This window comes from Hemisphaericaspora subhashii (assembly GCF_019202705.1).
Source record: "Hemisphaericaspora subhashii strain CBS 10753 chromosome Unknown scaffold66, whole genome shotgun sequence".
Taxonomy (NCBI): Eukaryota; Fungi; Ascomycota; class Pichiomycetes; order Serinales; family Debaryomycetaceae; genus Hemisphaericaspora; species Hemisphaericaspora subhashii.
In genome coordinates, this window is record NW_026057230.1 from 54,809 (window position 1) to 81,124 (window position 26,316).

At 30.8% G+C, this 26,316-nt stretch overlaps 17 protein-coding genes and 1 pseudogene across 18 annotated transcripts; 9 read left to right on the plus strand and 9 right to left on the minus strand. All coding sequences in view use genetic code 12, as the record gives it.

The window, feature by feature from the left end:
* The first annotated feature begins 271 nt into the window (after positions 1-271).
* J8A68_001786 lies at positions 272-2,964 on the plus strand (annotated as a pseudogene). Its single transcript has 2 exons — positions 272-1,557; positions 1,899-2,964. Coding segments are annotated over exons 1-2 (2,352 nt in total).
* A 392-nt stretch (positions 2,965-3,356) lies between these two features.
* Positions 3,357-4,559, minus strand: POT1-2 (Pot1-2p; the record flags this gene model as incomplete). Its single annotated transcript, XM_049405468.1, has 1 exon — positions 3,357-4,559. The coding sequence occupies one exon, from the start codon at positions 4,557-4,559 to the stop codon at positions 3,357-3,359; it is 1,203 nt and encodes a 400-aa protein (XP_049264922.1).
* Positions 4,560-5,096: 537 nt separating this feature from the next.
* On the minus strand, positions 5,097-5,741 carry J8A68_001788 (uncharacterized protein; the record flags this gene model as incomplete). Its single annotated transcript, XM_049405469.1, has 1 exon — positions 5,097-5,741. One exon carries the CDS (start codon positions 5,739-5,741, stop codon positions 5,097-5,099), a length of 645 nt encoding a protein of 214 aa, XP_049264923.1.
* Positions 5,742-6,351: 610 nt separating this feature from the next.
* On the minus strand, positions 6,352-7,554 carry J8A68_001789 (uncharacterized protein; the record flags this gene model as incomplete). Its single annotated transcript, XM_049405470.1, has 1 exon — positions 6,352-7,554. The coding sequence occupies one exon, from the start codon at positions 7,552-7,554 to the stop codon at positions 6,352-6,354; it is 1,203 nt and encodes a 400-aa protein (XP_049264924.1).
* A 1,107-nt stretch (positions 7,555-8,661) lies between these two features.
* Positions 8,662-9,114, plus strand: J8A68_001790 (uncharacterized protein; the record flags this gene model as incomplete). Its single annotated transcript, XM_049405471.1, has 1 exon — positions 8,662-9,114. The coding sequence occupies one exon, from the start codon at positions 8,662-8,664 to the stop codon at positions 9,112-9,114; it is 453 nt and encodes a 150-aa protein (XP_049264925.1).
* A 498-nt stretch (positions 9,115-9,612) lies between these two features.
* Positions 9,613-10,689, plus strand: J8A68_001791 (uncharacterized protein; the record flags this gene model as incomplete). The annotated part of the gene is made up of 1 exon (XM_049405472.1): positions 9,613-10,689. The coding sequence occupies one exon, from the start codon at positions 9,613-9,615 to the stop codon at positions 10,687-10,689; it is 1,077 nt and encodes a 358-aa protein (XP_049264926.1).
* Positions 10,690-10,846: 157 nt separating this feature from the next.
* Positions 10,847-11,701, plus strand: J8A68_001792 (uncharacterized protein; the record flags this gene model as incomplete). The annotated part of the gene is made up of 1 exon (XM_049405473.1): positions 10,847-11,701. One exon carries the CDS (start codon positions 10,847-10,849, stop codon positions 11,699-11,701), a length of 855 nt encoding a protein of 284 aa, XP_049264927.1.
* A 23-nt stretch (positions 11,702-11,724) lies between these two features.
* Positions 11,725-12,457, minus strand: VPS24 (ESCRT-III subunit protein; the record flags this gene model as incomplete). Its single annotated transcript, XM_049405474.1, has 2 exons — positions 11,725-12,342; positions 12,410-12,457. 2 exons carry the CDS (start codon positions 12,455-12,457, stop codon positions 11,725-11,727), a joined length of 666 nt encoding a protein of 221 aa, XP_049264928.1.
* Positions 12,458-13,369: 912 nt separating this feature from the next.
* On the plus strand, positions 13,370-13,852 carry J8A68_001794 (uncharacterized protein; the record flags this gene model as incomplete). Its single annotated transcript, XM_049405475.1, has 1 exon — positions 13,370-13,852. One exon carries the CDS (start codon positions 13,370-13,372, stop codon positions 13,850-13,852), a length of 483 nt encoding a protein of 160 aa, XP_049264929.1.
* A 36-nt stretch (positions 13,853-13,888) lies between these two features.
* Positions 13,889-14,983, minus strand: RFC5 (replication factor C subunit 5; the record flags this gene model as incomplete). Its single annotated transcript, XM_049405476.1, has 1 exon — positions 13,889-14,983. One exon carries the CDS (start codon positions 14,981-14,983, stop codon positions 13,889-13,891), a length of 1,095 nt encoding a protein of 364 aa, XP_049264930.1.
* Positions 14,984-15,124: 141 nt separating this feature from the next.
* On the minus strand, positions 15,125-15,703 carry J8A68_001796 (peptide-methionine (S)-S-oxide reductase MsrA; the record flags this gene model as incomplete). Its single annotated transcript, XM_049405477.1, has 1 exon — positions 15,125-15,703. One exon carries the CDS (start codon positions 15,701-15,703, stop codon positions 15,125-15,127), a length of 579 nt encoding a protein of 192 aa, XP_049264931.1.
* A 745-nt stretch (positions 15,704-16,448) lies between these two features.
* J8A68_001797 (peptide-methionine (S)-S-oxide reductase MsrA) lies at positions 16,449-17,009 on the minus strand (the record flags this gene model as incomplete). The annotated part of the gene is made up of 1 exon (XM_049405480.1): positions 16,449-17,009. The coding sequence occupies one exon, from the start codon at positions 17,007-17,009 to the stop codon at positions 16,449-16,451; it is 561 nt and encodes a 186-aa protein (XP_049264932.1).
* Positions 17,010-17,219: 210 nt separating this feature from the next.
* UBP13 (ubiquitin-specific protease) lies at positions 17,220-19,322 on the minus strand (the record flags this gene model as incomplete). Its single annotated transcript, XM_049405481.1, has 1 exon — positions 17,220-19,322. One exon carries the CDS (start codon positions 19,320-19,322, stop codon positions 17,220-17,222), a length of 2,103 nt encoding a protein of 700 aa, XP_049264933.1.
* Positions 19,323-19,611: 289 nt separating this feature from the next.
* Positions 19,612-20,313, plus strand: J8A68_001799 (mitochondrial 54S ribosomal protein uL16m; the record flags this gene model as incomplete). Its single annotated transcript, XM_049405482.1, has 1 exon — positions 19,612-20,313. The coding sequence occupies one exon, from the start codon at positions 19,612-19,614 to the stop codon at positions 20,311-20,313; it is 702 nt and encodes a 233-aa protein (XP_049264934.1).
* A 296-nt stretch (positions 20,314-20,609) lies between these two features.
* Positions 20,610-21,027, plus strand: J8A68_001800 (uncharacterized protein; the record flags this gene model as incomplete). Its single annotated transcript, XM_049405483.1, has 2 exons — positions 20,610-20,811; positions 20,870-21,027. 2 exons carry the CDS (start codon positions 20,610-20,612, stop codon positions 21,025-21,027), a joined length of 360 nt encoding a protein of 119 aa, XP_049264935.1.
* Positions 21,028-21,159: 132 nt separating this feature from the next.
* J8A68_001801 (uncharacterized protein) lies at positions 21,160-21,698 on the plus strand (the record flags this gene model as incomplete). The annotated part of the gene is made up of 2 exons (XM_049405484.1): positions 21,160-21,530; positions 21,599-21,698. 2 exons carry the CDS (start codon positions 21,160-21,162, stop codon positions 21,696-21,698), a joined length of 471 nt encoding a protein of 156 aa, XP_049264936.1.
* A 21-nt stretch (positions 21,699-21,719) lies between these two features.
* On the minus strand, positions 21,720-22,199 carry J8A68_001802 (uncharacterized protein; the record flags this gene model as incomplete). Its single annotated transcript, XM_049405485.1, has 1 exon — positions 21,720-22,199. The coding sequence occupies one exon, from the start codon at positions 22,197-22,199 to the stop codon at positions 21,720-21,722; it is 480 nt and encodes a 159-aa protein (XP_049264937.1).
* A 215-nt stretch (positions 22,200-22,414) lies between these two features.
* J8A68_001803 (DNA-directed RNA polymerase I subunit) lies at positions 22,415-23,653 on the plus strand (the record flags this gene model as incomplete). Its single annotated transcript, XM_049405486.1, has 1 exon — positions 22,415-23,653. One exon carries the CDS (start codon positions 22,415-22,417, stop codon positions 23,651-23,653), a length of 1,239 nt encoding a protein of 412 aa, XP_049264938.1.
* Positions 23,654-26,316: the final 2,663 nt, after the last annotated feature.

Genomic DNA, 26,316 nt, shown 5'->3' on the forward strand with positions numbered 1-26,316 from the left:
GAGTTAGTGTATAATATTGTATGTATAGAATTGCATATGTAAATAATTTTGCTGCAATTTAACCCAAAAAAATAACCAAAGATTTGCCATCGTCTTTCTTTTTTGCACCCAAAATTAAAGTATACAAAAATCAAATGAACTATAGGCGGCAATGATAAAGTATTATTGGAAATATCTACCTTGTATCATAATAATATGGATAAGTCTAGTCAATTCAATGAATACAAATTCCCCATGGGATAATTCCACACTTCATAATCATAATCAATCTATGATAATTCACCCGTATCAACCAACCAAACCTCAAGTTTATAAACATATTGTTCATCAACTACAAGAGACCAGACCATTAATTTCAGTTCTGAATCAAGGCGTTCCTATTAGTTATCAGAATCCACATGTTGAATTACGTCCGATTATATCGGCATTAAGTATTCCATTGGATGAATCTGAAAAAATCGAAATGATGAATGAGTCTAAGAAATATATTGTTATCACAAAGACAATAACCCGATTGTCGACTTTGATTACTGGTTTACCTGACAAACTGGAGTTAATAGCGGAGGATAAACATACGTCTATTGAGTTGATACATGATGATGAACAGACAGTGACGAAATTAGAATATAATGAAACACCTATCAATCGGTCAATCAATATTGAAACTCTAACAAGAAATCAAGCTAGAGATCAAGTTGCATTAGAAGAAATCAAGAGATTAGAAAGTTTGTTACTAGATTTAAAGAAGGATATGCTACGTCGGCAAGAGAAGTTTAGATTACAATTGCTATCAATGGCTTATGCTTCAACCGAACATCAAGATATTAGTAAGACAAGTACAGAAGTAACATCCACCGAGAATATAGATGAAGGGAACAAGAATGAGAACAACAATAAAGGACAGAATGAATCTGCAAGTCTACAGACACATAAGCAATATGAAAATGAACATGCACATGGTCACGGTAAGAATCATGTTCTAAATCAAAAGAATCCTTCACATTCAGTATTAATTGTCCCTCAATTTCAACACCATAATGCTGATCATCAACAACCTAATAGTGGTATTGGATATGCTAAACCAAAGATAGTTTATACTGGTAATGGGTATCATACCCTGATTTTATCTACTATATCTAGTAGTAATACCGCGGATTTCTATAATAATTTTCCGGATGCAACCATGCCTACAAAAACAATTGCAAATAATTTGAAACCAGGATTTAATATTATTGATGAAGTATTTGAAACTGATGGATTATCATTTGATTTAGAAGAATTTTTGAATAATAACGTTGATCCAGCATTAATATTTCATGTACCTAAACAATTATTACAAGAGAATAATAAGGTTATGACTGGGATCAATCCATTATCTACTGGTATATTGATGAGTGAAGATGAAGAAGAAGATGATCTAGAACAAAGGAATATTAGTACTAGTAGTAGAAGACCTAATAATAGATTTGTTAATCATAATCTGAGTATTGATTTTGATGTTTTTAGAATTGATATTTTACAAAATAATGGTAGTAATATTTATTATTGTATTGTATGGTTATGGATATTTCTACTATTATTATTATTGATGATTATATAGTTTGTTTAATATTTACATGTGATTTTTTGATTTTGATTTTGTCCAACATTTTTTTTTTGGGTCACATTTCCGTTGCTAAGTTAAGAAAAAATTGTAGTGTGATCTTCTTTCTTTCTTTGTATCGTCTGCGTCTTATTGTTTTTTTTTCTGTCACTTTATTTAAGAAAATTAAATTTACAGGAAAAATATAAAAAAGAACAACCCAGACCCCTTTTTTTCCTTTTACCATTTAAATAAAAAGAAAACAAAAATTAAATTTCATAATCTCATCACTTACTAACTAACTATCGTTTAATAGAGAGAGACATACATATAAACAAACAAAGATGACATTAACAGAGAATATGAATGACTTTGATAATGAAATAAGATTACGTAAACCATCAACAACAATATTTGATTTTGATGCAAATGGTTCTTATATTGAAGAAGATGATAAATCATATATTTTCAATAGTTCTTCAATAGAAATAGATGATACTATGGATGATGAAGATGAAGAGGAAGAAGATGGAGATGAAGATACATTAGATGATGACCTTGATGACACTGAAGTAGAATTTGATGACGACCTTATTAATAATAAATTATCTCAACAAGAATCTATACTAGAAAGCACAGCCAGTTTAAATGAAAACGATACCACTACAACTACCCCAACCAGTAATCAACAACAAAGTAAATTCCGGGCATTTCTTATTAAACATGAAATACCTAGAAAAGTTTTCCATTCTTCCATTGGTATAATCACATTATGGTTATATACTTTGGGAGTTACAATCCCACAATTATTCATACCATTATCAACTATGTTTATTCTTGTATTAACTAATGATTTAATAAGATTAAATAATCCAAATTTAAATAAAAAAATTTGTAAATTAATGTGGTTTATGATTAGAGAAAATGAGATTAAATCTTATAATGGAGTATTATATTATTTAGCTGGTGTTTTAATTGTATTCACATTTTATCCTAAAGATATTGCTGTTTTAAGTGTTTTATTGTTAAGTTGGGCTGATACTGCTGCTTCAACATTTGGGAGACAATTTGGTAAATACACCCCTAAATTAGCCAGTGGTAAATCATTAGCTGGTTCTTTGGCAAGTGCGATTATAGGTACTTTAGCAGCATATTTATGGTATGGATATTTTATTCCAAAATATAATAATTTTAATTCATCAACTGATATTTTTTGGACTCAAGAGACGAGTTTATTAAATTTCCATGTTTATGCAATTTTATGTGGTGTAATTGCCAGCGTATCAGAATTTATTAATTTATGGGGATTAGATGATAATTTTACAATTCCTGTATTGGGTGGTACTTGTCTTTATTGGTTGGTTTATTGGACCCATATCTAGAAGCGAGCATAGCGAAGCTTCTAATGCGCAGCGAAGCTGTTTCTTCGCGAAGCGAAGTTTCTATCGAGCGAAGCTCATTTATTAGAAGCGAAGCTTCCTTTGCGCAGCGAAGCTGCTATTGAAAGTAGCGAAGCTTCGCTTCGCTCAATATATTATGAATAGTTGTTCCCACTCCCATCCCACTATCTTTAATTAATTGGGCTTAATGTTTAGAGTTGTTTTGTATTTTGCTGCTAATTTAAAATTTTAATAGAACTTTTTTAATATGTGCTTTTTGTTTATGATATATCAGTTTAGTTTAATTATAGTCATGTCAAATAGTCTAATAATAATAATTAATAATAATAAATATTTAATGCTTTACTTAATCTATACTCTCCTAATTACTCTACTTACGCTTCATTGGCAAATAAAGCAGCATAACCTTGACCAGTTGAAGTACACATTGAAATAACCCCTAATTCTTGATTTTGTGCTTGTAAGCCATTTAATAAAGTAGTGGTAACTCTACCACCAGTGGCACCCAAAGGATGTCCAATAGCAATAGCACCTCCATATGGATTAACTTTATCATAATCTAATCCTAATTTTTCAATACAATAAATTGATTGAGATGCAAATGCTTCATTCATTTCATAAATATCAATATCTTTAGTTTCAAGTCCTAACCTTTGTAATAATTGTGGGATAGCAGCAGATGGTCCAATACCCATTAATCCTGAAGGAACACCAGCAACGGTAGATCCAACAAATCTAGCAATTGGTTTTATACCCAAACTTTCGGCATTAGCTCTAGTAGTTAAAATAACTGCAGAAGCACCATCAGAAATTTGGGAAGAATTTCCCGCGGTAGTAGCACCATCATCAGTGAAAACTGGTTTTAAGGTGGATAATTTTTCATAAGTTGATCCTGGTCTAACTCCATCATCTTTGGTAATTAATTCAATTTTTGATTCATCGGCCACGGATCTTGCTTCTACTGGAATGATTTCTTTAGCAAAATGTCCTGATTCAATAGCTTTTGCTGCTTTTAAATGAGATTTAACAGCAAATTCATCTTGTGATTGTCTACTAATCCCAAATTTAGAAGCAACATTTTCAGAAGTAAGACCCATTGGCATTAATACATTTTGAGCTTCTTCATTAGCATCTTGTTTAAATGGTTCATAAATTCTAGTTGGGATACCACGATGAGGGAAATAATCATGAGTCATAGATTCAACACCGGCAGCAATGGTGAATTTATTCTCTCCGGTTAATAAAGTCCCGGCAGAATATGTAATAGCTTGAGCCGATGAAGCACATTGACGATTTATAGTATTGACAGTGGTTTTGATTGGGAAACCAACTTTTTTAACTGCTAATGCAGAAGCTTTTTGTCCTCCCAAAGTTTGTAATACGGTACCTACCAAGATATCATCAATTAATTCTGGATTTATTTTAGAACGATCAAGAGAACCTTTTAAAACTTGATATAATAATTCTTCTGGGTACATTTTGGAAAGTCCACCTTTAAGACCTCTTGTGACTGGAGTTCTTAATGCAGATAAGACAACAATATCATTAGCTGATTTCTTTAAAATTGGAAGTGACATGGTGGGTGGGTATATGTATGGTATATAGAATATGTTTCATTCTAAATAAAATCTAAAGAAATCGTTGGAGGTGGGAATCAAAGTATATTTATACCAGGTCGTTTTGGGGTTTTATTGGTGGGGGAATTGAAAAAAAAATTAATTTTTTAAATCACAATATCCGCATAAATCAATTTCCGAAGATCATCACTCACGAACAAGCCACCAAAGATTTATTCCACAGTAAAAATTCGCCATTGAAGATATCAACAATATAGGTGACACTACTCAGATGATCATATTATAGTTACCAAGTATTGTTTCTTAAGTTTAAACTCGTAGTACTAGTTTATTGGATAGATTTAAGATTCTGTCAAAAATGGAAATACAAGAAAATAAGAAATAAAACATACGGAATTATGCAGATCCGTTTCAACCCGGACTTGAAAACAAAAAAATACGGATTTACAATTTTTGTTCTATAAACAGAAAAAAGAAACTTCCGGAATCGGGTGTGATAATTGAGCAAATACACACTACCCTATCTATGCTACTACGCTATGGTTTGTCAATCATTTGTCTAATTTTAATAAAACCATCATAATCTAAATGACCTTTAACTCCATCATATCTACTTAATTTCATCCAACCTTCTTTTAAACCTTTTTTATAAAAACCTTCAACATTTTTCTTTGCAATTGAAAATTCTGCTTTTTGTAATAAATAATATAAAGTAGTTAATTTATCCCAATCTTGATCTTCAGCAACAGAAGGTAAAAAAGTCCCCAGATAATGTTCATTATCATAATTAAATGATATTTTCAATCCATTCAATCCAATTGTCCAATCATAATAATCTTTAATTTCTATAAAATTTTCCAAAAGTGTAACTGAAACACTTAATTTAGAATTTATTTCTGATTTTGATATTGGTGGGAATCTTGGATCGTTAAGTGCAGAACTAATTGAAAATTTTGCAATTCCTGATTCTATTGGTAAATTTTGGAAAGTACCAATACATCCACGTAAATGATCATTCTTATTCCAGGTTATAAATAATGGTGCTTGTTTTGGTAATTGATGAATATTTTCCTGTAAGATATCAAAATAATTTTTCATTGAATGTTTTGATGATTGACTATCTAGAACATTTAATTTATTGATTAATGTTTCAAATGCATAACAGCATAACGCTTTTGACATGATGGATTGGTTATTGATATTAGGTTGGTGGATAAGGAAGAGGTGGCAAAGAGATACTGAAATTGTTTCAAATATGGGGGCAACGGGAGGAGGGGGATAAGTTAGTCGTGTAAAGTTGCAAAAAATTGAAAATCCCCCCAGTTTTGGGATTTGGAGCGCGCATCTCCGGTCCCTTAATAATTTTGCAGCCATTCTTACAAATGTGACAATATCACATTAAAGTAGTCTTTCAGAAGGATTTGATCGATTCAAATTTGGTATATTGTATTGTTACACGATGGTTCTGAAAGTAATTTAAAAGGTTGGAAATGAACTTCCAAGAATCATTATTAGAAACTGGTTTCAATTCACAAAGTTGGAAATGAACTTCCAAGAATCATTATGAGAAACTAGTTTCCAAGATAAATATCGATGTCCAAGAAATGAGAAAATATCCTTTGGCCCTTGGTGTTAAGACTATGGAATTCATTTCTTCTCGGTGTTGCAAAACTCCGAATCTTTTCCATTATATTATTTACAAGATATTGACTAGAGAGACGGTACATTTGTACAATATGTATATTCCTATTTACCCAAAAAGCAAGTTACTTTTCTTTATATAAATCCTATCCTACGTATCAATTTGAAGCCATTGTAATTTTTGTAATTTTTCAATACTAATTAATTTATTATAAATTTCTTGTTTAAATTCAGATTCATTAGTTGTTGTTGTGGTTGTTGATGGTATAATTGGAATATGACAATAAGATAAATCCAAATATTCCAACGATTTTGGGAAAATTCTTCCATTAATTTGTTGATAAAAATCATAAAAATAATTTCCCTTTAAATTTAATTTAACTAATCCAGATGGAAATGAATATAATAATTTTGAGAATAAATTTCTTGATAAATCAAGATTCTCTAATGATTTACACAAGGGTGAAGTTGATAATTTTGGAATTGTAGTTAGATTATTACTTGATAAATTTAATTCCTTTAAGTTGTAAGTCTGAATATTTCTTGAATCTGATAAATCAATATAAACAATATTATTATTTGATAAATCAAGTATTTGTAAATTTATTAAAGATTTCCAATTGAAATTATGATTCATTAATGAAGTTATGTTATTATTTGATAAATTTAAATAAGTTAAACTTTCAGGAAATTTAGATATAATTCCTAAATCACTAATTCCATTAAATGATAAATCTAAAGATGTTAACATTGTATCATATGAATTAATATGATTTGATAACATTTCAATATGTCTAAATCTTAATTGTAAAAGTCCAATAATTGATAAATCATATGGATGACTACTTATTTGTTGTCCAACATATTTAAATGAAAATAAATTTAATTGACATTGAATCCTCACAATATAATCAAATAATTGTTGAATGATATAATCTTTATCATCAAAGAGTTCAAGATTTAAATTGACTCTTGTAGTGAATATGTTAACATAATCAATAATCTTGTATTGGAAAAGTTGTTTTATAAATTGATTCCTTGTTTCATAATCATCTATAACATTAATAGTTATTGACTTAGGATGTATAATGATATTATGATTAATGAAATATCTGATTTGATTAATTGATAAGTAATTAGGATCATTAGGTTTATGGATATTGGAAAGGTATAAGTTAGTTCTTGATATATATTCATTATAAGCTATATATCTTATTGATAAATATGCATCATTATGTTCAGTTATTGGATGGAATAAATTATTTAAATCAAATAAATCATTTAAATCTTGCGAAGATAAATTAGATAATGATACTTTAATTAACTCTGGTGGAAGATTAAATATGTTATTCATTTTAAAGCTGGTTGTAAAGTTTATAAAATGATGTGAAACAGATTGGAATTAATTGTTGTTTTAAATATTTAAATTGTATTAATAACCATTATTGTCCCTTTTTTTGCAACTGGGATATTCACACAGTGTATAAAAATGCAACCCTTTTTAATTATTATTTATTTTTCTTGGGCTAATTAACTTCGTACTTAATAAGAAACTATTTTGATTATAAGTAAATTGATAATAACAAGAAGAAGATGAAAAAGATGAAAGAAGAAAGAAATTGAAAAGATTATAAATAAAATAAAGTAAATAAGGATAGAATGGGATTTTTATGAAATTTCGGTGATAAAGATGATAAAGATGATGAGATCAGATGTTACAGTAACCACACTTCCTACTAAAAAAATATTTAAACTGATACAAAAACAGTGACAAGAAAAAAAAAAGATGATGATGATGATTTAAATGATGATGATTTCCTCCTTATCAATTTTTTGATTTTTTGATTTGCTTATTATTTAATATATTTATATAATAATAATGATGATCTACTCAATCAGTCACTCATATATAATTTAAGCCTTGGGATAGTAAAGATAGATAATCATTAATATATGAAGATACTTTTAACACAGCAAGAGAGTATTTGGGTTAAAATTTCCTAAATATCTTTTGAAACACTCTTATCATATTAACTTTAAAACTTTGCAACTGTGGCTTTTCACACTTTCCCTTTCTACTGCTATGTGCACTACGGATTAGAGTTTATACAATACCAAAAAAAAATTGGGTTGCAACTTATCACATCTCTCTTTTATCTTTATCTTAGTAAAAAAGTAAAACAGACAATACATTACTACATTCTATAACTTAGATAGAGCTTTACAAGAATGTACTTTACCTTATATTTCTACAAGTAGACCAAGTTCTACTGTACATCCATTATCACAGTACTAAAAATCTGCCACTATGTATCCCACACACGACCTTTTCTATTGGGTGTTTTTTTTTTTGGTTGCTGGCTATTTGATCTTCACTACTAAACTTCTTCTATTAGGAATATCAAAAACTAACCGGAGCTATTTGAACCTTTCCTACTATACAACACACAGCTAAATCACAATGGGTCTTTGCTTATCATGTCTACTGCACTCACAAGATGATGAAGATAATGAAACTTCATCTTTATTAAGAAATCAACAAAATTCTTATAATTCAAATTATGCTCAAGAAGAACAATTATTAAAAGAACAACAACAACGACAACAAGAATTATCAAATATAGTCAATGAATTATCAGATAAATTAATTGATGTAACATCATTCTTGAATCCTAGCACCACCGCTACCAACTTACAACAACATCCCTCGTTATCTTCATTGACTCATAATATCTCTCCTCAAGAGCATGAAATTAATAATGATAATAATGAACAAAGTAATGTAAGGGTATATCCCTATGTTTATAATGTAGAGGATAGAGATAAGGTATTAAAAGAAATGGAAGAGATAAATCAATCAATTAGAGATTCTTGTAAAGTACAATTAGAAGAACCTTTATATTTGAAATTTTAGAATGCATGTCTTACATAAATATCTTTGTATATATTTAGATGTAAAGTTAATGAATAATGAGTTAATTAGATATAAATTTGAATAAACCTTTTAAACAATGATCACACCTTCTTTATGTCAAACTCTAGAGTTTAGGAAAGTGGTTTTCTTATGGTATTATGTAGTAGATGTGTGTTGATAAAACAGTTAAAACACTCGAATACAGGTTTCCACCTATATGGGTGCAATTAAGAGACATCAACAGCTTATTCCTCAAATATATCAAAGGGAATCGAGAAGGACCTAACCCCATCTACTACAACGTTACATTTTTTGTTTTGTGTTCTAAATGTCCATTGTTCGATGGCCCCCACCAGATTGTGCCCCCCAAACCCTGGAATAAAGTATTTTCTCGAGACTATAAAAGGACAACAATATCCCCCCAACTTCTCCTTTTCCTTCCTTCTTTCCTTCCTTCCTTGTCAGGTTCTCTTTCCTTTACCTAATCAAAAGTTACAAATGACAATTACAATTAATTGGGGTATTCTTGGAGCAGGTAACATTTCTGCTCAGTTTGTTCATGATTTATTATTGAACAACTCACGTCAAACAGAAATCCGCCATATTGTTAAATCAATTGGTTGTTCTTCAAAAGAAAAAGGTGAAAATTTTATTCAATCAGTTAAATTAATTCCTGAAACCAACAATTATGGAATTTCTCCAAAAGTTGAAACTTACTCGCAATTATATGCCAATCCAGAAGTTAATATTGTTTATATTGGAACTCCACATAATTTCCACAAGAATCAAGCAATTGATTGTTTAAATAATAATAAACATGTCTTATGTGAAAAACCTTTAACTGTTAATAAAAAGGAAGCAATTGAATTAATTAATTTAGCTAAATCTAAAAACTTATTCTTTATGGAAGCAATGTGGACAAGATTTTTCCCAGCAATTACTAAATTAAGAGAGAAAGTTTATCAGGAAAAGGTAATTGGAGATATTCATAGATTATTTGCGGATTTATCTTATAATTCAGATATCACTAATGTTCCAATTACTCATCGTATTAGAGATAAAAATTTAGCTGCCGGTTCATTATTAGATATTGGAATTTATCCAATCACTTATTCAAGAATCTTATTAGATGATAAAGTGGGCCAAAATCATTCTAAATTTGATTATAAATCATTCTTAACTTTGGATCCTACCGATGGAATTGATCATCTTTGTTCAATTATTGTCAAATATGAAAATGGTACTCATGGGTTATTAACTTGTTCGGAATTTATTGATGGCCCCAAGGCGTATGTTAGATTAGAGGGAACTAAAGGTTGGGTTGAAATGTATAGTGATAATCCAGCAAGAGCTAAACATTTTAAAATCTTTAATAAAGCAGGTGAAGAAATTTTTGAATATAAAGATGAGTCAGGATATAATGGTTTCATTTATGAAGCTAATGCTTGTGCAATTGATATTCAATCTGGTAAGATTGAAAATGATATTATGCCCCATGATGAAACTTTATTGGTTATGGATATTATGGATCAAATTAGAAAAGATAATGGATTAGTTTATGATCAAGATTTGTAGATTTCGTTCACAGTAAAAAATTGTTGCAAAACTTCAATTTAGGCTGCGAAAAATTAAATACACAAACAAAAAACTTTTAACCAATTTGTAATCATTTCTCTTGCATATTTTGCTTTCCCTTTCTTTTCAAAGAAGTAACCATACATAATCCTCTGATATGTTTCTAGTTACTTGGCTACTACTACTCATAACAACAATAACTTCAGTGGCAAATACTGCAATATCCGATATAAATATCAACAATGATGTGGTGAATTTGAAATTTCTCAATCAAAATTTAGATTTATGGAAACGAAGTAACACAACCGATCCAATAATTCAAGGACAACTTCCTCCTTCTCCTCCTCCACCTTCAACTACAACTCCTAAACCAACCATAGACAGTATTGCCAAACCTTCAGATATCAACACCGGGTCATCAAATCTGGAAGAACTCCCAAGTACCAAAACTGAAGATTTATCAATTGAAGTTACAGCACAAGGTAAACTTGATAATAAAAAGAAATGGCATGTAGGTGCAGGTCTTTATTTTAATAAAGAAATTGATTATTATTCCGTTGCTGAAAAGGAAGAAGGAAGTAGTTCAGAATTTAGTGGAAGTGGTAGTGGAAGTTGTTCTGATAGTGAAGATGAAGGGAAAAAAGGATGGTTCCGTTCATTTGCAATTGATGGGTATAATAATCAAAGAAATATCATTCCAACTTCTGAAATGGTTTCAAGAGCAAGTGGCCAAAGTCATAATTTATATACTGAAGAAAATGATGATATTAAAAAAGTAAAGGGGAAATCAATATTAAGTAGACCACGAAATAAAACTTATACTTTACCAACAGAGGAAGAAACTATCAAAAAACAACAACAAACTGATACATATCTCTTAGGATCAGAAAAGGATGATTATTATAGGTATGAAGATAATGGGGAAATATCGCAAGCAAATTCAATCTATCTAATCTATAAATATTGGAGAAGTTCACTATGTATTGTCTTTATTTATATTCTCTTTTCTTAAATTAATAATAACACTATGGATTCTTATTGTAATGCACGTAATCTTTGTCTCATTTCATCAAGTGCTATTTGATCTTCTTCCTCAATTTCTTCTTGCACTGGTTCTTCTTTTGCTTCCAATTCATTCTTGGGTACATCATTGCTAATTTTGGCGAATTTATCTTCAGTCAAACTGGCAATAATCTTATTTACTTCTTCTTGAGATTCAGATTCTAATTCCTCATCTTGTTCATAATCTAAATCGATCATATCATCCATCATTTCATTAATAATACCTGCTTTCAATAATTCTTTTGATAGTTCTTGCATGGTTTGAGTTACTACTCCAACATGAATTAATTGATTAACATCCTTCATAACTGAAGTCAGGGCATGAATCGATTGAGTCAATTTGTTCATCTGCCATTGTTCATTTATCGACATTGTAATTGAATCTATTCTAGTTTTTGAAGTATAAAGTTTATTATATTGTCGATTAACATTGATTAATTCTTTTGCATATAATCTTGCTGTTTTATAATCCTTATCTTTTACAGCTTTTTTTATTAACGTTTCAGTTTTCTTCTTTAAAGGTTGAAGTTGATTTAGTGATCTATCTAATTCACGTTTATTCTTCCGAAGTAATTGATTAATCTTTCTCATCTAAAAATGGGACAGTTGGTTAGTATTCTTAAGGTACTATTGTAACCAAATAGGTAATGATACATACTTGTTCCTTTGGATCAGGTCCATATATTTGTTTCTTTATAAAGTCCATGGCTGATGATATATCTATTGGGTTGGGTTATCTATATATATATTGAATAGATTATGTTTGATTCAATTTGGTGGTAAAGTTATATGTTGTTGAAACTTTGCGGGAAAAAGAAATTATTAGTGGGATGCGGCGCGCTATCTATTTCCATTTATGGATCTTCTTTGTTGCAAGGATTTAGCTCTCACCCGAACCAACTGAATAATGGACGAAGAATGAGAAACTGTTACTTTAAAAGGTTCATGTAGATACTGGGTGACAAGGGGATATTCATATGCAAGTGACCCAGAAACCCTTTGCAATATGGAGAATTGGTTAAAATAATTTGTCTTTATTTCAATTGAAGGTTGCAAAATTTTGGTCCAAAATCAATAGAAAACTTTAACAAATGAGGTTCTGTCTCTCTGTTTTGATACCAGAGAGATAAAAGTACAATTATATCCTAAATTTTTCCAGGTAATAATATGAGAAAGCGCTCGATGGTAATTCAGCCTTACTCGCGAGAAATGAATCATTACCTTTTTGGCTGTCAACCCTCTAACAAAGAAAAGGCATCAAACTTTACCATTGCCCCCACCAAGAAATTGGGATGTCTGTCTAATTCAAAGGTGGATTGATAACTTGCGTATGTAACATCTTATTTGATTAGAGACATTTGAAGTTATCTTAACAGACTAACAAATAGGGGGATTCTCAACAAATAAAATACTTCTAAAATTAGCGATCTTCTCAACATCATTCATTGATCATCCATTCATTCCATATGAAACAAAGGAAAAATTGACAGATTGTTTTTCTATGTAAAGAGGCGCAATTAAAAGCTAACAATTAAAAATTATTAATATCATGAAATAGAATTCCTATTTTATATTACAATTTTCTTTTAAGAAGGTTAAGTCTATTAAGTGATATCCGATGGCAAATAATCCAACACCAAGTACAGAACAAGTTCATTTCTTGTTAATAATTATTGGTATAGTCTTACCACCTTTAGCAATCTTTTTAGTTAAAGGTAATTCAATTTGGAATAAAGAATTTTGGGTTTCATTATTATTAACAACCTTTGGACATATACCAGGAGCTATATTTGCTCTTTATTATATGATATGTATTGAGTTTGTCAAAAGAAGAGGTGATGATGAAGGTGGGTATCATAGATTACCTGATGATGAAGAATCTCAACTTAGAGCAGAAGCAACTGCAACAGATCAAGACGGACCAACAGCAACAAATGCTAAATTACCTGTTCCTGGAGGAGTACCACCACCAGCAGCTGAAGGTTCATCGTCAAATACAGAAGCTGGAGGAGATCTTCCGGCTTATGAGGATATAGTTGGTTTGTCACAACCACCACTTTCTGATACAAAGGCTAATGGAGATAATAAAGTTCAACATTAGATATTACATACATACATATCTTTATATAAAACTTGTTTAGCTGTAGTTATCAATTACAACCATTGATTTTGCAACAAATCCTTCTAAATGGAAAATACTCTTTGATCCTAAACTTAATCTTTCATTAAATATTGAAGCTAATTCAACTAATTCTTGTATAATCGAATCATTATTGAATTGATCAATTAAATCCATTAGCAAAGTTTTCAATATTGTTCTAGCTGGTATACAATGTGATAATAATTCATATAATACAACTCTAATTTTAGCTAAAGTTGCAACATTTCGATTATTCTTGATTTGAATTGATAAATTCTTAATTATAATTTCCCAATCTAAATTAATTAATGAAAGATTGGTACTCTTTAAATTGATAGTTTCATTTTGCATACAAATAGTTTCAAAACTTAATAAAGCTCTTCTTAAATTTCTATTACTTTCAATTGAAATATGATTAAATAAATTGGTTAATTCTTGTTCATTGGTTGAACTAAATTTGATTGATTCCTTTTGAGAAATATTGTTTAAAATTGAATTAATATTTCCAATTGATGGGCTTGGTATTCTAACCAATAGAGTTCTTGATTTAATTGGACTTATAATATTAGAAATTGTGTTACAAACTAATATCAATCTAATATTTGATGAATATTTTTCCATAGTTCTTCTTAAAGCAGCTTGAGCATCTCTACTTAATGAATCAGCTTCATTAATAATAACAATTTTGAATCTATGTTTAGTTTTTGATGAACTTTGATTACTGAAATCAACTTGCTCAGTTGATGCAACATCTTTTAATAAATCTTGAATAACAACTCTATCATTATTTCCCATATCAGAAGGAGTAATTTCTAAATGATAAGGAGAACTTAAAACATTAAATTCTAATTTCCTATTAGATGAAGTTACAAATGTTTTAACATCAATTTTTAACTTTTCAACTTGTGAACCAAAGATTTCATTTAATGTACAATAAATTCTAGTCTTTTTACCTGAACCACTTGGTCCATAAACTAATAAATGAGGAAAATCCCCTGATTTTGATAAGGCTCGTAAACTTTGAGTAATTGAATCATGATATGATAATTGTGATAATGTCTTTGGACGATATTTGTCTACCCATAAAGACATGTCTATATGCTGTATATATTATTTGAGATAGATAGAGAAGTAATATGAAATAAAAAGAAGTAGAAATCGAAATCGAAAATGAAAAAAAATAAATTTTCAAAGAGACGCGTCGTATTTGTTAACTATGGAATCAAAATTTAACTATGTACTTTTCTTTGGTTGAGTTCTAATGAAATGAGTTGGACAAGCATAACCTTCCGGATTCTTATCTAAATATTCTTGATGATAATCTTCAGCATCGTACCAAATACTAATTGGTTCAATAACAGTATATATAGTATCATTAGGATACCATGTCTTTTGATATTTATCCTTTAATTCTAATGCTACTTGAAGGTCTTCGTTACTATGAGTTAAAATTGCAGATCTATATTGAGTACCAGTATTTCTTCCTTGGGCATTAAGTAAAGTAGGATCATGCATTCTAAAAAAGATATCTATAATATCTTCAACAGTTAATTGAGATGGTTCATAAGAAATTTGAACACTTTCAACAAAATTAGTTGTGCCAGTGCATACTAATTTGTAATTAATATTATCAATAGTTGCTATACCATTAGCATATCCAACTTTGATATCAATTAATCCTTTATCAGTAAAATGTTTTCTAAGTACTCTTTCAACACCCCAGAAACATCCACCAGCTAAGGTAATCAACTGAGAGGTGGCAGTTGTTTTTAAAGTTGGAGATACAGTAGTGGTAGTAGTTTCAATAGTCATTTTTTGTTCAATTTAAAGTATATACTCAAGAATAGAATAGAAGAGAGAGAAAGAAAAAAGTGAATAAGAAGTCAATGGTATCTTTATATATTGTATAGGGGTCTCTCTTGAAGAATTACTTGGCATTTCGACAGAACAAGAGAGGGAAAATACATTGTGGTTTGATCCATTTAGATATTGCGTCAACCTTTGTTCTTAGTCTAAGTAATAAAGACGCCACACTTTCTAATTTCTTTTGTTCAGAGATCTATTAGATTAGATTCTTTTAAATTAAGATGAGCCGTTAATTAGTTTTTCATTCTTTTCTTTCTCTCAGGGGATACAACAAGATCTAACTTACCTCACCTTTTCCCATGTCAAATTCGAAACACATTCAAAGAGCAATACATCATGAATGGTTGCAACCAAACGAATTACCACCTAATCACACTACCACACCCAGTAGTCCAAAGTAATAATTTATGTTAAAAGAAATCTGGGGTCGGTAGAGTACCTTAGTGACTCATATAATATACCCCATCAAGAGATTCCCGAGTTTAAAGTAAAGAGCATCAAATGATGCTTTGATAAGTTTGTCATTTATGCGCCACAGATCCACAGTTAATACATGAGCCGACTAAGCATACGAAATAGACGAGGAAATAGAGCTGCAAATGAGAAATAGATAACTTTAAACTACAAACTAATTCTTCCAAGCATATATTCCATTATGTTACTCATTAAACCTATTTAAAAGTCATTTAATCTATGCCTTAGGCTTAGTTCTTATGAAATGAGAGGGACATTCATAACCTTGTGGGTTCTTTTCTAAATACTTTTGATGATATTCCTCAGCATCATACCAAACTTTAATTGGTTCTATTATGGTAACAATCTTATGATTTGGATACCATGTTTTTTGATATTCTTCCTTCAATTTCCAAGCCAATCTATTGTCTTCATCACTATGAGTTAAAATAGCCGATCTATATTGAGTACCAATATCTGGACCTTGTGAATTGACTGTGGTTGGATCATGCATTCTAAAGAAAATATCTAAAATATCTTCCAATTTCAATTGAGATGGTTCATATGAAAGTTGTATACTTTCAACAAAGTTAGTGGAACCAGTACAAACCAATTCATAATTGACATTACCAATAGTTGGTATACCATTGGCATAACCTACTTTAATATCAAGCAATCCTTTGTCAGCAAATTGCTTTCTAAATACTCTTTCAACTCCCCAGAAACAACCAGCTGCTAACGTGATTAATTGGGAAGTACTTGTTGTGATTAATTTTGATGAAACAGTAGTAGTGGACATTGTAAAATAATTTAGAATTAATACCTTTATTTGGAAAAGAAAGAAGTTGTTTGGCTTTATAACTTTCTCAACTTTATAGGGTCCCGATGATGCCATGCAAGGGAAGGAAAAAAAAAATATTTACACACCAAAAAGCCCCACAAAAAAAAACATCCAATCTGCCATTAAAAAAACAATGAGGTAGTCAAAAATTTGCACAAGTCATGTGATCTACTTTCGTTTGAATCCAAAAATTGACTTCTTTCTTTCAACATTATTAGTAGTAGATCCAGAACTTATGGAAGTACCACTCTTTTTATCTGAATTTGAATCATTTTTATTATCTCTTCGTTTAAGTCCACCAACCCATGATTTCTTCTCTTTTGGTTCTTTATGACTACTTGATCTAGAAGGTGGTTTTTCTTCCTTTGACGATGATGAATCAAATTTGAAAGATTTGAACATACTTGACCTCCTTTGTTCTGAACCATTGAATGAACCCAATGACGATGTTTCTGATTTCAGATTTTCATTTTGTTGTTCTTCCACTAATTCTTTAGACATACTATGATTCTTTGAAGATATAATTGGACTGCTTTGAGGATTCAATTGTTGAAAGGTTGCAAAATCTTCACCTTTATACATATCATTGACATTAAAGCCAAAATTTATATCATCGCTATTAGCAGTGGCGTGAGATTTGGAATAAAATAAGATATATGCACTGGCTAACCCTGGACCATTTCCAAAGAATCTCATGACGTAAGAATCCTCAACTAGTTCAACTGTTTCATCATCAAATAAAAGCCATAAACCGGCTTTAATTTTACAAATTGAAACATAATGTCCATGCATTGGTCCACCACCAATATGAATTACTAATGCATAAAGTTCATATAAATGCAGTTCTTGTTCATCATCAGTGGTATTAAACAATCTCAATCCGAATGGATAACTAATTGAATCAAATAATTTCACCATTTTATCAACTGATTCATCATATTTGAATCTTTTAAGATTTATGACAAGAACTTCGGGTAATTTTTTCAATTTGATTGTTTTAACTGCTTCTTGAAGTGATGAACAGGTATTACAATAAAATTTATTTTGATTACTTAATGTTTCCAGTTTTGAAAAATTGTTTAGGGAATGATTTAATGAATATGCACATTGACCTGGAGGAATATCAACTGATAAATCAAGAAAGAATTCATGTTTGGAAGTTACTGCTTCACACGAAAGACATTTAGTTTCATTTGTAATTAATCCTTGAAAAATATTATTACACCAATTATTATCTATTCCAACTTCTTTATTTAAACTTTCAATAATTTCATTAATTAAATAATTAAAGAATTCATGAGCATCATGATGCATATTATTTTGTCGAAATAAATAATTCTTTTCTTTTAATTTATAAATGAAATGAACTGGTGAAACAACTCCAATAGTTGATTTATTCTCAATCATTGCTTCAAACATATCTTTTAATGCATATAATAATGCTGAATCTTCTTTATCTTCTGATTGTAAAGAAGAATCTAAATTTATAATTGGACCATTAATTAAAGCTGATCTTTTCCGTTGATCTACATTTGGATTTGGATTAAATGGATTAATTGGATTTAATAAAGTAGGTTCTGGATGTGGAATACCAACAATGATAGAACTGGAAGTAGAACCAATTGACCCCTCTGGAGCAGATTGTTGCATTTGTTGATCATTATTTAAAAGCATTGATGAACTTTGAGAATAATCTACTTTTGTTGAAGAACCTGTGACCTCATTAGTTGGTCTTGTTACTAAGATAGCAAGTTTCAGGAATTCAGGACTTTTACTTATTTTAATTCTTTGATCAAAATTAAGACAATCACAATTATTTGCTTCTTTAATATATTGAGCAAATTTCCGACAATCATCCCCGGGATTTGAAGTTTGACCTACTGTAGATGATGAATAATTGAATTTGATTCCAAATATAGAACTTTTTCGAGACAGTTTGGGTCTATCTTCATTACTCCCTATCCCACTGTTTCCTGATCCAGCCAGAATAGGAGCATTATTTGGTTGTTCTCGTAATCTTTTCTGATATAATTGATCATATTTAAAAGTGAAATTATGAGGTCTTGATCCTAGTACTGATAATTTAGGATCATGCTTGGTATAATTATGCAGCACTAAATGTTTTCTAAAGCTTTCTGTATAATATAGACATTGAAGAATTGAATTACAATAACAAGTATTTCCAAAGTTTTCCATTCCAAAAATCTTATGTGATCCATCACCATAGGGGAGATCTAATGGAGGTGGAGGTGGATGATATGCTCTTGTCATTGTGGTGGTGGTGATGATGAGTATGTAGGTAGGTAATATGTGAATAGACCCTTGATTAATGGTGCTGCTGTGTAATATCAAATCCCAGTTGACCCTTTTGAACGTGTGAACACTTGACTGCATATAGATGAGCCGCACCTATTTGAGAATTATGTATTACCCGGCAATTAAAACCAAAGCAAAATAGAAAAAAAGATTTTTTCATTTTCCAATTGGAAGAAGAAAAGCTTATGGAAACATCCAACCCAACCCATTCCCATCCAACTTATATTAAACAAGGCAAACAACAATGTTTGGGTTGATAAGAAGCAATTTGGTTAGCTCTATCAAGCCTACCACAATAATGACAAGTTCAGTTCCAGTTTTAAGTTCATCAACTTTTGGATCATCCTTTTCTATATTCAAAAGATTTAGACATGAATATTCTCCAAGAGTTAAAGTAGTTAGAAAAGCACAAAAGGGAAGAGTTTCAGTAAGAACTGGTGGATCTATTAAAGGAAATAGTTTAGCATTTGGGAAACTTGGATTAAGATTGAAATCAAATGGAATTAGATTTAATGCTAATCAACTTCTAGCAGCTGATAAGGTTCTTAAGAGAGAATTAAGACCTAGTCGTTCTCAATTGATTACTAGATTTGTTTGTGATTTAGCGGTTTGTGTTAAAGGTAACCAAACTAGAATGGGTAAAGGTAAAGGTTCATTTGATCATTGGGCATGTAGAGTTCCTACTGGTAAAGTTTTGTTTGAAATTAAGGGGGATATTCATGACAAAATTGCTAGAGAAGCTTTAAGAAAAGCAGCAGCTAAATTACCAGGGCTTTTTGAAATTATTGATGAAAAATCAAAGATTAGAGTTAGTCCAACTTGTTTAATCGATAAACCAGAACCAATTAATTATGAAGAGAAATTCAATGAAAATCCAAGTAAGAAATGGAAGAATATTCAAGAAAATAAAAATGATTCAATGTATACTTTATATAGTGGTAGGTAAGCTAATAATTGGCTTCTGTAATTACTTAGTTTGAACAATAATAATAAAACTTGTACATATATCCTTATTTTAATAATTTTCTAAGAGTAAAGTATAATTTAATTAAAATCCCATAGTGAGAAGTGTCCCATGTTTTTTTTTTCCCACTCAAATATTCACTCGCTTCTCTTTTCATTGGTAATCTTATCCCATATCCCATAGCCTATAGCCTCTCTAATACAAATCCTATAGTTAACCTCCTAGAAGTTATCATTAATCTCCATCAACAAGTACAGAAAGCAAAGTAATACATAAGAATGTCAGTTCTGAAAGAAACTAATAAATTAATTAATCATTCATTAAATCTAACATCTAAATTAATTGAATCGGATACTAATGTTTCAATAATTGATTTAAATATGTTAGAGAATCTTAATACAAATCAATCATTAAATTATATTAAACTTGAACAGAATTTAAATCAATTAGAATTAAATTCAAATCATTTAAAACAATTGAGTATGTCCCATCTAGCTTATACCTTATTGGATATATATTTACTAACTAATCTTTATAGAATCAGAATTTAATAATCATTTAATTGAATTAAATTATATTGAAGATAAAATATTAATAATTGAAGATTTAATTAATGAAATTAATAAATGGTCAATTGATTTACAATTACAATTACAACATCATCAACAACAACAACAACAACAACTGCAACATTAATTACATCAAAATCAACACTAGAAAATATAAACAATTATGCTGCATCCATCTTTTTTTTTTTGTGGATATCAAGATGCATACAAATTATAATTAAAAGTTTTTTCAAAATCTGTATCCAATTCCAATAGATCAATGCTTATAACGACGTCTCATTTAGGTCTCTTAATCATCTTAATATCCATACTACGAGCATCTGATACCAATCATGTTTCATCCAGTTTTAAACGGGAACCAGATCTAATCAGATATAAAGAACCTGATTATCTGCCGCCGAAACCTTTTTCATTCAAAAATTTAATATTCAAAATACTAGGATTAGAATATGACTCTGACACTGATGATGATGATGATGATGGAGGAGGAGGAGAATCAGAATCATCATCTTCTGATAAAGGACCACCAAGCCTGGATTCAGAACTGGAAGATATTATAGAAAAAACACCACCAAAGGATTTGTCATCATCTAGTGAAAGTGATAGTGAGACTGATATGGATATTCCAAGGTACCACCTTGGCCAAGCTCACAATCCTCCATTATTTCTTGTTGATTCTAATATGTTAGTGGGAACAGACTTTGCAACGTATCCTGTACCAAATCTGAATCCAGCTTTTGGGCCTCTGGATTATTTACCACAACCACAACAACAACCACCTCAATATTATCCAAATAATAATAATATGTGGGGAACCTTTTAATCATTGACATCTTCATCTGCATCATAATATTTAACTTGAATCCATAAACTACAACTATTACATTGTACTATAATATCATATCCCCCTTCATTATCTTTGGTTCCATTCTCCTCAAGATCAGATTCTTCAAGACTGATACCATTGGGGAAATGACATCTTGGACAATCTTTGGTCCATTTGATTGTTTCTTCATCAAATTCAAAATCTTCAAGATTATATAAATCTAGACCTCCCCCGTTTATATTGTATCCTTTTAATAAAGAACCTGTTTTTAATGATTCGTTATACTTTCTTCTTAACTCTGGATCAATCAATGTAGTATAAGCTTCTTTCAATAATGGTATTTCATGTTGTGCATCTACATTATCTATTTTGTCTGGATGGGTATTTAATAGTTTTGAACGATATGCCTTCTTGATATCAACTTCACTACTGGAATATTCTACTCCGAGGATTTCATAATAAGTTCTTTGCATAATGGAATAAGCAAATGGAAAGTCAACCCTTTCCTCCACCAAGAATGATGACAATTTTTTTTATTCAATATTTTTTTTTTTTTTTGATTTCATTTTCCACAATCTCAAAGATTTGGTTGTAGAAAAAAAAATTGAATTGAGATGAGATGAGACCTCCCTCTTCTTCTTCTTCGTCTTCTTCTTCTTCTTCTTGGTACACGATTCCGTCTATAACCATGTCACCAAGCAAAGCAGAATCTCGTACATCCAATATCAGAGTCAGTGGTATTAGTGAAGAACCTGTCGCATTGATCGGTTCCTTTTTCAATGGAATGTCTGTTCCACCTTCGACAGAATTCGATTTATATAAACACAAGAAAAATGATACATTTATTTTACATGGAGAAAATGATACTTTAGATTATAATGGAGAATCAGTAAAGAATAGTGAAAATGATTACATTGTTGGAGTCTACGATCCAATCCATAAATCAGTTGAATTATACAAAGCTCCATTCCTTTCTGCTAAAGTCACTGCAAAGAGACATAGAGTTTATAAAGGTCCAGCAATCAAACAAGCTGGGGTTAGAAATGTTACCCAACGTAATGCATTAGGTGAAGCTTTTGGTACTAAGAAAGCTAAAGCTGCTATTTCAAGTTTGGAAAGAAATAGAATTGATGCTGATAAATTACAAGATTTGGAGATGGATATCATTGATTCTGTTACTGAATCCACTCAAGATTTACCATCAAGAGAAAAAATGGCACAAGAGGTTGTTCATGATAGACCAACCCCATTGGCAAATGTTGATGCCAAGAGTGTAGAAGATGTTTATCCAATTTTCAATATCATACCCAAGAAAGAATGGGCATATTTACGTGTTAATTCATTATTGACAGAAACCGATGAAAAGAAACAATTGGAAATGTTACCATATTCAAAATCCCAATATATTAAAAAACACTTACCAACAATTATTCAGCAAAACAATACTGAAAAATTACAATTACTTTATTACGCATCGCTTTTATTTGGAGTTTATGAGAATAGAAGAGTTAAAGATAAACAAAGTCTTATGACAAGACTTCAAAACAAAGCATCAGAAGTATTAGTGGATGGTATCTTAGAAAGATTCGCCATTTCTCGTGCAAGTCAATTTGGAAAATCAAAAGATAGATCCTTTAGCATCGATCCTCAAAATGAAGATAAATTATTATGTTACTTATTAACTATTATTCTTCATATCGATAATTTTGTTGTCGAATTACCACCATTAGCAAATGAATTAAATATGAAACCAACTAGATTGGTTGGTTTATTCAAAGCTTTAGGAGCAATTATTAAGAGTGCAACTGTCGGAGAAGCAGAAGCATTTGGAATTCCAAAGAGTGCAGCTGGAACATATAAAATAGCAACTTTGAGAGTTCCATTCAAGTTGCCAGAAATGACCAGAAGAGGAAAAAGAAGCCGTTAAGCAGATGTTGAATGGTGTGGTCAACCTTACATCTATAAAAAATGTATAATTTTTAATGAAATTTCAATAAATCCATTGAACTAGTGAATTATAATCCGTAGTAGTAACTAGGCGGGCAAGATATTCGAAGTAGCATTTACAGTAATGGTTCTAGATTTCATTACCACGCTTTAGTATAAATCCGATAATTTGTAGGAGCCAAGAGGGACTCAGCCGTAATAGGTCAGACCTTTGATTCATTATCTAACAACACTATATTTATACTAGTTACATGTTGATGTTCTAAGCTACATCGTTACTCCTTTTATCCGTTACGAATGGAAAATCCAGCTATTACTCTTTCACCACAACTACCTCTGATTTCTTCACAGCGTGGAAACAAAACAAAAGAAAGGTTCCCCTCCTGTGACTATTATAAGCGAACCTCGAATATTTGTATTTGAAGAATCATTTAATTAATGACATGAAATTTTACCAATATCTTGAGTTTCTAAGTCAATTTTGCAAAGAAAAGCAACAAAAATTTGCAGCCAAAAAAACAATGTCCTTCTTTCTCTGGAAATATACTTAATCTTTTGCCACGAAATAGTCTCTATTGAGAGTAAGTTATCCGGAATTTATAAATCTACGTATATTACTTCTAATGGTTGACAGAGGGACCCAAATAAAGCACCAATTGTTAAAAATAATTGGTAGTTGTTTTATTTTTTTAAAGGTTAACGGGAATTGAACCAACAGGCTCAAAAAGGGAATTTCTTTCATTTTTATACAAACCAAATTGTTAAAAATATATTACTCTTAACTAATTCTGCAGAGTAGAGTAAAACAGTTAGATTAATATAGTTCAAAAACCAATGCAAAAAATAATGACTCCGACGCGGTTCGAACGCGTGCATCTTTACGATAGTAGAACTTGAGTCTACCGCCTTAACCACTCGGCCACAGAGCCAGTCATTTTAAAGTGTGAAAAAATCAGCGCTACCAAGTGCAGTTATAGGGAAATTCCGTTCGTCGAAGTGAATGGCAAATATCTGACGAACATGAATGCTTCCAGTCGAAAGACTGTGACTAACAACGTGTATAATATACCTATATAGTACCACAATCGTCATGGACCATTTTTGCTAACAAACTTATCTGATTCTTGGGTTGTAAACCAGGTCCTAATTCAGAAAAATGAATCATGAGTCTGACCAAGCCAACAGTCAAACGACTACTCATTAAGAATATATATGGCAATGCGACACGATAATACGTAAATAAGTAGCTTGGCGGTACTTGGAACAGGTTGTGAAAGGTTTTAATACTGTTTGAATGATGCTTGGGGTAGCAAGAACCCTATTGATGTGAAGGTAGTCTGAAAAGAGTTGTGAACAAGTTGACCTATACAAAACGGGCATACTTCTAAGGATGCCTTGCATGGAGTCTGAGTCTATATCTCACAGAAGACTTTCGAGCGGTAGAGAATATATCATACAAGGTAGCCAGACCTAACTGAATTAGAGCCAGAATATCGTCATGCATTCTCACCAAAGAAAGAGTAAATATAACTTCATAGGTCTGTAGTTTGAAGTTTAGATGAAAATATATACAACGAGCATACACTAATTGCATTGTTGCTAATTATTTTAGGCGAAATGGCTAAAGATTTTGGAACTATCATCTGCAAATTCATGCACGTATACGGACCCTTTCTGCCTTAGTATTTATGGAGTGGATTGCAGTGATTTGATAGAAGGTCGGTCTTGATATGTCAGGACTGTATTGCCAGAATTCATAGGAGTTGGTGCTATACGATCAAGCTAACAATGAAAAAAAATAATTGTGTATTTTGCAGCTGTAAGAATATTGCATATTAGAAAATTCCCCAGATATCTTAGACTAATTTAACGGAAAGGATGTATCGGAACCTGGATTCAATATAAGAAATTTGATTTTGTCTATCGGTTTGATAGATTCCTTAAATCGAAAGACGCCTGTTCCATTGAAGCTGAATTACTAGGTATCAATAGTAGCATGTCAATGAATGGGATGGTTTAAATATCAGAGTGAAATTGTGCAATAAAAGTGCAATGTCTGCGAGTCATTCGCTCCGAGAAAAACTTCAAATGCTTTTTGGAACGACTTGAAGGCATTCTTCAAGGGGTTCAATTGTTGGTCAAGAGAGGAAACAAGAGGGAGCCATATAGAAATAAACAACCCGTACGGGAGTTCTATCTTTGCACGGAAACTTTTCGACGAAATTCCACTAGGTTACTTAGATATGTTTCACTAATCACACGTACATTAAACAGTACTACTACTTAGATTGAAACATAACAAGAGATAACCAGAACTGGAAATGATTTACCGAAATTTCGAACCGTCCTCAAAGACAGGGAATATTGCCCCCCTCTCTTGCATAATTTCGATGTCAAAAGCAATATATTTCTTGCCAGTCCCAGAGCCTTTCTTCCTAATTCTTAAGCAATTAGTTTAAATAAATGGGGAAACGTGTTTGGAACAAATGTATGCCTTTCTTAATTTGAATCCTAACTGAGAATTAATGGACAATTCATAATTCGGGAGAAACAAAATAAGTTACAAATGGAATATTCGTTGGCCAGGTCATATGCATTCGGAAATGATACTGTCATTTTTAGAGGGTTTTGTGAGAATCCACG